Raw genomic sequence first — 10,483 nt, forward strand, 5'->3', positions numbered from 1 at the left:
GCCCTGCTCCCCACCCAGCTCCTGGGGCCGCTGACTTGGCTGCGGATCCTGCAGATCTTACGGATGCTGCGGGGCCAGAGCCGGCACAGCCCCGGGCACAGAGCCTGGAGCCAGGAGGGCTGGGGCTGGCACTGCTGGGGCTGGCACTGCTGGGGCTGGGCAGGGGCAGGGGAACTGCCGGGGGCTTGGTTCCCCCTGTCCCGGGCCATGGTGGGGCCCTGCCCTTGCTGCGGCCGCCCTGGGAGCAGCTGGGAGGGGAAGAGCCATGAGCTCATCCCCCTGTGCCGGGCCAGGGCAGGGCTGTGTCCCGCTCGTGGCATCGTGGGATCCCCTCCTCATCCCAACACCCACTTTTACACCCAACCCCACCGGGGTGGCACCTTGCCAGCCCCACAGTGGGACCAGGACATGGCCCTGGGGATCCCCACAGCAGGACCCAGACACGGCCCTGGGGATCCCCACAGCAGGACCCAGACATGGCCATGGGGATCCCCAAAGCGGGACCAGGACATGGCCATGGGGATCCCCAAAGCGGGACCAGGACATGGCTGCAGGGATCCCCAGAGCAGGAGCAGGACGTGGCCGTGACCAGGACAGGGATGTTGGATGCCCATGGTGGGAGCAGGATTTGGTGCAGCAGGGACCCACGAGCCCGTGGCTGCGCAGCGCCCCTGGGGCCGTGTCCCCTCGCCGTGGGCTCCCAGGGTGGGGTCTGCAGGGGCCCCGGGAGGCTCCAGGAGGCGCGGCCATGGGAGGGCCGGGGCTGGGCCGTGCCCGGAGCCCCCCGGCCCCGCTGCCCACGCCTGCCCCCGCTCTGGCTGCAAACGGGAGCAGGAACAAAGGCGGCTTGTGGCGGGCGCCGGGTCTCTGCCCTTCCTGCAGGAAGGCTCCGGGCCCGGACAAGGGGCCCGTGTCCGGACCTGGCCGCCCGCCAGCACGTGCCGGGGGGGTGGCAAGGGGGTGCCGAGAGCGGCTGGGGATGCCACTGGTCCCTCGCTGCTGCCATCGCCTGCCACGGGACACGGGAACACCAGGGACACCCCTGGGCATGGGAACACAGGGCTCTGCCCTCCACCTGCCACTCCAGAGGCAGTACTGGGGTGGCTGGGGGTGCCCAGGTGGGGACCCCACTTGTGTGCCAATTCCTGCAATGTCTCCATCCTCAGTGTCCCCAGTCCTACACAGTTCAGTGTCCCTATGGACACCTCCTGCACTGTCCCCATTGCTGTCCCTTCAATGTCCCCAAGCCCCCGGGCGGGAGTTCAGCTGGGCAGAGATGGTGGGGTCTGGACTGGCCATGGCAGGGACATCCCAAGCTTCCCCTGGCAGTTACCTGGAAGAGAGCCCTGGCAGGCACCATGAGCACCCTCAGCTTGGCCCTGGCCCAGTGAGGGGTCCCAGCCCAGCTCGGGCCAGTGACACCCATGTCCCTCCAGGGAGTGCCCCCATGCCCAGGAAAGGTGGGTGCGTGGGGGAGAGCACAGGACACAGGGGGCCTGGGCAGGTTTTTATTTAAGGAGAAGCAACTCTGGGGACAGCTGGTTACAGGTGAGTCCTGCTGCCCTGTGGATCTCCAGCACCAGCCAGGGCAGGAACTCTCTACTCTGGCCACGCTGGCTCAGCAGGGCTGGAGGTCCCTGGTGTGGGACTCACCCCAAACACCCCCCAGGAGCCCCTGGTGCCGCCAGGGGGATCCCGGGGCAGTACGGGGCAGTGCCAGCGAGATGCTCCGGGCTAGGCGAGTGCCAGGGCTGGCACAGAGAGGCTGGGGACTCCCTGTGCCCCAGCTGGTGTAGGGGGTGGAGGTGGCAGGTCCCTGTGGAGGACTCGGGGTGGCAGGTCCCTGTGGGGTGCTCAGGGCTGGAGTGGGGTCGGCCCATGCCCTTCTCAGGAAGCGTTGCTGTGCCAGGACCGGAGAGGGGTCACCAAAAGCAACCGCTGACAGCCGGGGCAGGGGAGCCCGGTGCCCCCGGGGCAGGCGGCCAGTTAGTGCAAACAAGGTCTGTATTACTAAAGCTGGGGGCTTCGGGCTGGCGGCCCCGGTCCCACCGAGGCTCAGGGAGGCACGGGGGTGGCTGGGGGCAGGAGGTGTGTGGGGGCACCGGGGCAGGGGCAGGATCGTCTCTCGCCAGCCCCGTCACAAGAGCACGCAGGGCTTCTTGGGCTTGGCCGGGACGGGGTTGAGCACGGCCCTCACGGCCTCGGTGAACACATCCTTGATGCCCTCCTGGTTGAGCGCCGAGCACTCCAGGTACTTGACGGCGCGGATCTGCTTGGAGAGGCTGATGCCCTGCTGGGTGGTGATGGGCGCCTGGTTCTGCTCCTTGAGCCGCTTCATGGTCTCGGGGTTGTTCCTCAGATCCTTCTTGGTGCCGACGAGGAGGATGGGCACGCTGGGGCAGTGGTGGCACACCTCAGGGTACCACTTGTGCTTGACGTTCTCGTAGGAGGGCGGGCTGGCGATGGAGAAGCAGATGATGAAGACGTTGGTCTGGGGGTAGGAAAGCGTCCGCAGGCGGTCGTACTCCTCCTGGCCAGCCGTGTCCCACAGGTTTAAGTTAATAGTCCTGCCGTCCACCGTGTTCTGGGCGCTGTAGTTGTCGAACACGGTGGGGATGTACTCCTTGGGGAAGGCGTTGGTGGTGTAGCAGATGAGCAGGCAGGTCTTGCCCACCGCCCCGTCACCCACCACCACGCACTTGATGCTCTGCATCCCGGCGGTGCTGCTGTCCCCTTCAGCAGCCTGCGGGAAGAGAACAGGCTCAGGGAGGGCACGCTCCAGGGCCGCGTCAGCGTGGTCCCCCTCTGTGACACCCCGAGGCTGGAGGCTGCACAGGGGTCACCCCCTTGGTTCACCATCCAACCCAGTGCCCAGATGAGCTTCCCAGGCAGGCAAATCCCCCTGACAGAAAACCCCCGCAATGGGGATCTGCCTGCCATGACCCAGGGACAACATGTGTGTGCCACCACAGCCAGTGTGCATGGGGACCACATTGTCCCCAGGGTGCTGCATGCATGGCAGCCAGGCTGTGGCAGCACCCTGTGCCATGCCATGCTGTGCCATGCCATGCTGTGCCATGCCATGCTGTGCCTCAGCCCGGAATGGGACAGAGGGCAGCAGGGCAGGGAGCAGGGGCATCCCGGGGCTGTGGTAGCCCGTGGGCTGTCACCGTTTGCCCCGGCCCCATCCTGCCCACACCAAGCAGGGCCGGTGCCGCTCCCGGCGGGCAGAGGCCGGGCTGGCGCTGTGGCTGGCGTGGCCCCGGAGCCAACGTCCGCTCCGGCAGCTGTGTTTATCCCCAATCCCGGCGCGCGTTTTCCTTCCTCAGGTTCCCTCTGCAATTCCCATTAAGGGCTGCATCCTGCTCCCCTTCCTGCTGCTGGCCAGAGCCAGGCGCTGCCAAGCCCTGCCCAGCCGAGGCGGGGGCACCCCACGGTGCTGGGGTGGGGAGGTGCCCACCCTGGGGCCGGCAGCCCCTTTCCCACCGGGATCCGGCCGTGGGCAGCTGGTGCCCACCCATGGGATCACAGCGGGAGGACGGGAGCCCCACTCGTGTGCCGGTGACAGGCAGGGAGCAGAGGTGCCGGGGCAGAGAAGCCGCAGTGTCCCGGAGTCCCGGGCTGGGGGTCCCCGTTCCCCGGAGCCCGCTGAGTCCGCAGGGCTGGGGAAGGGGAAGGGCCCGAGCCCCCCGGCCCGAGCCCCAGCCGGTCCCTGCCCCCTCGGATGGGGAAGTCGCTCTTCCTCTTCCCGCCCTGACACGCGGCTTCCTGCGGCTGTGCCGTGACCCCCGCCCTGCCTGGCTGCGCCCCGACCCCCGGGACAGGCACGGGGGGCTGCCAGGAACGCCCCGCAGCGCTGTGCCTCAGCTTCCCCACCGCAAACCTGCTTCCACGGGCAGGGGATCCCCGCATCCCTGCTGTGTGACCGGGGAGCAGCGGGGCCGGCACCGGCGGCCGCCCCATCCCCACCCCCGCAGGAAGCCGCCTGCAGGGTCCCAGGGGGCCGCAAACACAGTCCTGACCTTTGGCCTCCAGTTTGGGAGCAAACACAGCCCGGAGGTTTCCTCGCAACACTGTGCACCAGTTGCTCAGCCCGGGGCAAGCGCAGGCAGTGCTGGGCTGCAGGACTCACAGGGCCGCGAGCTGGGGCGGTGGGAGGAGGGACAGAGGGGTGGCAGCAGGAGCAGGAGCAGGAGCAGGAGGAGAGTGATGGGGACGGGACCAGAATCAAAACAGTGGGACAGGATCAAGGAGACCAGGACAGTGGGAGAAGGAACTGGATCAGGAGGAGCTGGAGCAGGACAGTGGGGGAAGGAAGTGGATCAGAGCAACGGGAGCAGGAGCAGAGGGAGAAGGAGCAGGGCAGTGGGAGGAACAGGATCAGGGTCATGGGAGACCGAGGTCCCTCTGTGGCTGCACAGGGCCACCCTCAGGGACATTCACCTTCCACAGCTGCCACCCACATCCCCTGTGTCCCTTCTGTCCTGCAGCCACGCCATCCCTTGGCCCAGGGCTCCCAGGGCTGGGGGGTACCCCAGGGCAGCCCCTGGAGTGGGACACAGCTGCCCCTGTCACCCCACGGCCCCATTTGGCCCATCTGACCCAGGCTGGACCCGAAGCAGCCCTGAGCCCCAGCCTGGCCCTGTGCCCATCCCACAGAGGGCCATGACACACACGGCTCCTGCTGAGCCCAAACCAACTGTGGGCACCTCGGGATGAGCTGCACCTGGCAGGAACCATCCCTATCCCCTCCCCATCCCTATCCCCTCCCCATCCCCATCCCCTCCCCATCCTCACCCCTATTCCCATCCCCATCTCCACCCCGGAGCAGAGGTAACACTCGTGCCCATGAAGGGCATCACCACTGGGAAATGGAGAGGAGGAAGGAAAGGAGGAGGAAGAGGAGGAGAAGAAGGGGCTAGAGGCCAGGGGTCACTTCTCCATCGCCCAGCACCCCTGGGGGTGTGGAGCCCCACAGTGTCCCCAGGTTTGTCACCAGCACTCAGCAAACCTGGGCACACACCACAGTGCCCATGGAGGGGCCACGGCAGGACCCAAGGGCTCACACAGGAGCGTTCTGGCTCCTGCCAGCCCTGGCACTGCCAGCACCAGGTACGAGGTGCCCGTGGCACGACAAGGAGACCCGCAGGCACGGCCCACGCTCACAGGGCAAATGCCTCGCTGAGGAGGGGCTTTGTGTAGGGCAGAGCCCCCGCAGCAGCTCCGAGTCTGTCTGGGTGCCAAGGAGGGGATGTGGTGCCAGGGGGGCTCCGGCTCTGTCACAGCCAAGTCTGCAGCCACAGCCAGCACATCACAGTCCCAACCACCCCACAGCCCCAGCCAAGCCCCTGACTCACACTCGTCTTCCCAGGGAGGATGAGGAGGGACCAGTGCCCTGCCTCCTTGAGCCCCTGGGTCCCTGTGTCCCCCAGCACGGGACAGAGGGTAGGCAGGAGCCCTGCCAAAGGAACCCCATTCCAGGACAGGGCCAGGGGCTGCATCCTCGTGGTGCCGGGCAGGGCTGGAGATCACGCGTGTCCCTGCAGCCACGCTGGGGCTCCCGGGGGCCCCGCTGCCCTGGGGGCCAGGATGGGCCGGTCCGGGGACGCTGGGTGGGTGCCTCGGCCCGGGTGTGCCCCCACCGCCTGCTGCCGGCACAAGGCCAGCTCTGTTCTCCCGGGAGATCCGCGGCCGGCAGCACGTTTAACCCCTTCTGGCCCCCCGGGATGCCGGGGTCAAAGTGGCCTCATTGGGCTTGAGGGGACAGCCCGCGGGGGACACAGCCCATGGGGGCACCTGCCCCTTCCCAGCCCCAGCAGAGGGGGCCGGGGAAGGAGGGGTGGGAGCACGGGGGCTGCACCCCGAGCCCCCCCGGCCACGCTCCTCACGGCGGTGGCACTCGGATGGCGTTTGGGGGGCTGGGGAGAGGGGGAGGCGGCAGAGGGGGGCTGTGGGTGGCACACAGAGGTCCCCCCTCCCATCGCCACCCCCTGGCACGGGAAAAGCGACTCATCTCTTCAGCAGAAAAGGGAAGCAAAACCCTCTGCCAGCGCTCCCGGCCGGGGCAGCCCCCGGGGGTTTTCCGCCGGGGAAGTGGAGCAGCCGCCCCCGTGAGCTCCCCGTCCCACGGTCCCCAAACCTGACCCGACCTCCCTGAACCGACCCTGCACGCCCCAGGCACCCCTTCCCCGCCCCACAGCCGCCGGCACACCCCACTTCGGGCACCTCACACCCCACCGTGCCCCCAGCACCCCGCCCTGTGCACCCCACCCTGCCCCGGGCAGCCCTCCCCGGGCAGCCCTCCCCGGCCGCCGGGTGCATCCCGGCCCGAGGGACGTGCCCAGGTCCCCCCAGGGCTGGGGGTCACCAGCCCCATCACTGGGGTCGCTCCTGCTCTGTGGGTGGCAGGCACAGCGTTGCCCCCCCGGCCCTGCAGCCTGCTCAGCAGCAGAAAGAGGAAATGAATAAAACTTCTGAAATCTCTAAATCCCAAGCAGGGACCCCACGGGGGTCCATGGCCATGGTGGGGACGCAGGGACCCCCCAGGGGCCCCCCAGCTCTGCCGCAGGCTCTGCCGTGGCAGCTAAAATAACTTCCATGCTGAGTCGGAGGATTTTGATTTCCCTCATTTTCCAGCTGTCATGACTAATTTCCTCATTTTATTTCCCTGCCAGGCCAGGCTCTGCTCTGCCCCTCGCCATGGCCACGGCCACTCCCGGCCCTTGGCCTCTGCTCCAGGCGCTGCCAAAGCTCTGCAGCTCCAGGGCTGGGGCCGGATCCAGGCCCCTCGAGGGCATGTGGCCACTCCTTGACCGGGCCACTGTTCCCAGCAACCACAGGGCTGGATCACGGGGATCCTGGGGTGGGTGGATGGCTGGATGGATGGAAGGATGGAGGGATGGATGGATGGATGGATGGATGGATGGATGGATGGATGGATGGATGGATGGATGGATGGATGGATGGATGGAAGGGAGGATGGAGGGATGGATGGATGGATGGATGGATGGATGGATGGATGGATGGATGGATGGAGGGATGGATGGATGGCTGGATTGATGGAAGGATGGAGGGATGGATGATGGATGGATGGAGGGATGGACAGGATGGATGGATGGAGGGATGATGGATGGATGGATGATGGATGGATGGATGGATGGATGGATGATGGATGGATGATGGATGGATGGATGGATGATGGATGATGGATGGATGATGGATGGATGATGGATGGATGGATGGATGGATGGATAATGGATGTATGATGGATGGATGGATGATGGATGGATGGATGGATGGATGGATGGATGGATGGATAATGGATGGATGATGGATGGATGGATGGATGATGGATGGATGGATGGATGGATGGATGGATGGATGGATGGATGGATGGATGGATGGAAGGATGGAGGGATGGGCAGGACGGATGGATGGATGGATGATGGATGGATGGATGGATGGATGGATGGATGGATAATGGATGGATGATGGATGGATGGATGATGGATGATGGATGGATGGATGGATGGATGGATGATGGATGGATGGATGGAAGGATGGATGGATGATGGATGGATGGATGGATTGATGGAAGGATGGAGGGATGGGCAGGACGGATGGATGGATGGATGATGGATGGATGGATGGATGGATGGATGGATGGATGGATGGATGGATGGATGGAGGGATGGAGCCAGGCAGGCCAGGCCAGGCTCCTTGGCTCCAGCGGGTCCCAGTGCTGGGTGGCAGCCCCGTGCTGCTCCAGCGCCTCTCTGGGCCACGGCCAAACCAAACTCACTTCCATGCACGAGGGCACAGCCCACACCTGCACCGCGGCCAGCACGGCCCAGCACCTCCACAACTGCCCACAGACACTCCTGGTGCCTGGGCCAGCCCGCTCCCACCACAGCCCCTCCCCGTGGGCCCCCTCCCACCACACTCCCACCACAACCTGACCCCATAGGCCACAAACGGTGCCTCAGTACCTCAGTGGCTTCTCCTTCCCCTGAGCCAAGCGGAGGAAGCCCAGCAGCCTCCACACCCAGCATCCATCCACAGCCCCACAGGCTCTAGGGATGGTGGCCCCACACTGACTGAGTGACCCAGTGACCCGGGGGACACCCTTGGGGGGACCCCATGACAAGCACCCACGGCAGGAGCCCCGGCCACAGGGACAGCCCTGGCACGTCCTGACTGCTGCACACGTGTGGCAGCGCCTGCAAGGATGTGTGGGGTCACACAGAGGGGGGCAGTGGGTCACTGCAGTGGGTGCAGGGGGCAGTGGGGTCCGTGGGTCACTGCAGTGGGTGCAGGGGATCAGTGGGGTCCGTGGGTCACTGCAGTGGGTGCAGGGGGCAGTGGGGGCAGTGCTGGAGGCGTCACTGGGGTCAGTGCAGGGGGCTCGGTGGGTCCGTGCGGGGGGTCAGGCCAGGGGGATCCGAGGGACTGGGGGTCAGTGCAGTGGAGCAGTGCTGGGGGAGGTCAGCGGGGTCAGCGCAGTGCTGGTCAGTGCGGGGGCTCAGTGGTCATTGCACGGGGGCCGGTGAGTCAGTGCAGGGGGGTCAGTGCAGGGGGCCGGTGGGTCAGGACGGGGGCCGGGGGTCCCGCGGGCCGTGCAGCGCCCCCCGGTGCCAGCGCAGCCCCTGCAGCGCCGGGCCGGGAGCGGGGCAGGGGTGCGGCTGCAGATTCGGCGGGCGCGGGGCCAGGGGCGGGGGTCCCGCCGAGGGGGTCGGGCCGGGCCAGTTTCTGTCCCCGCTCTGTCCCGGCTGCTGCCGGGCCCGCTCCCGCCCAAAACGCCGCTCCTCCGGCACCCCGGTCCCCCGTTACCCCCGGCTGTCCCGTTATCCCCGGTTCCCCGTTATCCCTGGCGGTTCCCTTATCCCCGGCGGTCCCCTTATCCCCGGAGCTCCGCTGTGCCACCCCCGTTCTCCCCGGTCCCCCGTTATCCCAGGCAGTCCCGTTATCCCCCGTGGTCCCGCTCCGGGCGGGTCCCGCTGCCGCCGCCCCCGCCCTGGCCCCGACGGGCGGCTCCTCCCGCCCCCCGCTCGGAGCCCGGCCCAGCGGGGACCCCCCGGCCGCGGGACCCCCCGGCCCTGCCCGGTGCCCCCGGCCCCGCACTCACCCCGGGGCATGGCGCGGCGGCGGGCGCGGGGCCGGGGCGGCAGCGGCAGGAGGACGAAGAGCAGGACGAGGAGGAGGAGGAGGAGGAGGAAGTCTGCGGCCGCCTCCTCCGCCGCTCCGGGCGGTCCCGCGGAGAAACTTCCCCCACCGCGCCCGGCCCCCCGCGCCCGCCGCTTCCTTCCTCGGTCCCGGGCCGGGCAGCGCAGCCCCTGCGCCCTCCGCCGCCGCCCCGGGCTGCGGACGCCGGGACGGGGCTGCGGGCAGAGCCGGCGGCCGCTTTGGGGCACGACCCCCCGAGACCGCCCCGAGCAGGGACCTGCAGCCCCCGGGGCCGGGTGGGGAGCAGGGACCCTCCTCCCTCGCCAGCTGCCTGCGCCCCCCGAGCCCCCCATCCCTGAGCCCCCATCCTTGAGCCCCTCATCCCTGAGCCCCCATCCTTGAGCCCCTCATCCCTGAGCCCCTCATCCTTGAGCCCCTCATCCCTGAGCCCCCATCCCTGAGCCCCCCATCCTTGAGCCCCTCATCCCTGAGCCCCTCATCCTTGAGCCCCTCATCCCTGAGCCCCCATCCTTGAGCCCCTCATCCCTGAGCCCCTCATCCTTGAGCCCCTCATCCCTGAGCCCCCATCCCTGAGCCCCCCATCCTTGAGCCCCCCATCCCTGAGCCCCCCATCCTTGAGCCCCCCATCCCTGAGCCCCTCATCCCTGAGCCCCTCATCCTTGAGCCCCCATCCCTGAGCCCCCCATCCCTGAGCCCCCCACCCTTGAGCCCCCCATCCCTGAGCCCCTCATCCCTGAGCCCCTCATCCTTGAGCCCCTCATCCCTGAGCCCCCATCCCTGAGCCCCCCATCCTTGAGCCCCCCATCCCTGAGCCCCCCATCCTTGAGCCCCCCATCCCTGAGCCCCTCATCCCTGAGCCCCCATCCTTGAGCCCCCCATCCCTGAGCCCCTCATCCCTGAGCCCCCATCCTTGAGCCCCTCATCCCTGAGCCCCTCATCCCTGAGCCCCCATCCCTGAGCCCCCATCCTTGAGCCCCCCATCCCTGAGCCCCCCACCCTTGGCCCCACCTCTGACCCCCCCAACCCCACTCCTGCCCTCCCCACCCCTGGCACTCGTCCCTGATCCCGCCTCTCAACCCCTGAGACCCCCTTGGCCCCCCGCCCCTCACCCCGACCCCGCCGCTGGGGACAGGGCTGGGGACGGGGACACACCGGGGCGGCCACTGCCAGCCCAGGGGGACCAGAGCTCGGGGGTGCAGGGGGTGAGAAGGGAGGGGAGCCCACCCCACCCGGGGCTGCCTGGGGACTCCCCCTGCCCTCGGGCTGCCTCGGGGTGTGGGTGGGGAGGGGGTGACAGCAC

At 68.0% G+C, this 10,483-nt stretch overlaps 1 protein-coding gene across 1 annotated transcript; it reads right to left on the reverse strand.

Annotated features, from left to right (window-relative positions):
• Positions 1 to 1,494: 1,494 nt before the first annotated feature.
• On the reverse strand, positions 1,495 to 9,204 carry RHOG (ras homolog family member G). The gene is made up of 2 exons (XM_054004191.1): positions 9,125 to 9,204; positions 1,495 to 2,743 (listed from the first exon to the last, which is right to left on the reverse strand). Exon 2 carries the CDS (start codon positions 2,711 to 2,713, stop codon positions 2,138 to 2,140), a length of 576 nt encoding a protein of 191 aa, XP_053860166.1. The 5' UTR covers positions 2,714 to 2,743; positions 9,125 to 9,204; the 3' UTR covers positions 1,495 to 2,137.
• Between the last annotated feature and the right edge of the window lie 1,279 nt (positions 9,205 to 10,483).

The sequence above is a fragment of the Vidua macroura genome, chromosome 2 (genome assembly GCF_024509145.1).
Source record: "Vidua macroura isolate BioBank_ID:100142 chromosome 2, ASM2450914v1, whole genome shotgun sequence".
In the NCBI taxonomy this organism is placed as follows: Eukaryota; Metazoa; Chordata; class Aves; order Passeriformes; family Viduidae; genus Vidua; species Vidua macroura.

What these genes read in the sequence shown, in the direction of transcription:
- RHOG (XM_054004191.1), bottom strand. Translation starts at nt 2,713, where the DNA reads ATGCAGAGCATCAAGTGCGTGGTGGTGGGTGACGGGGCGGTGGGCAAG.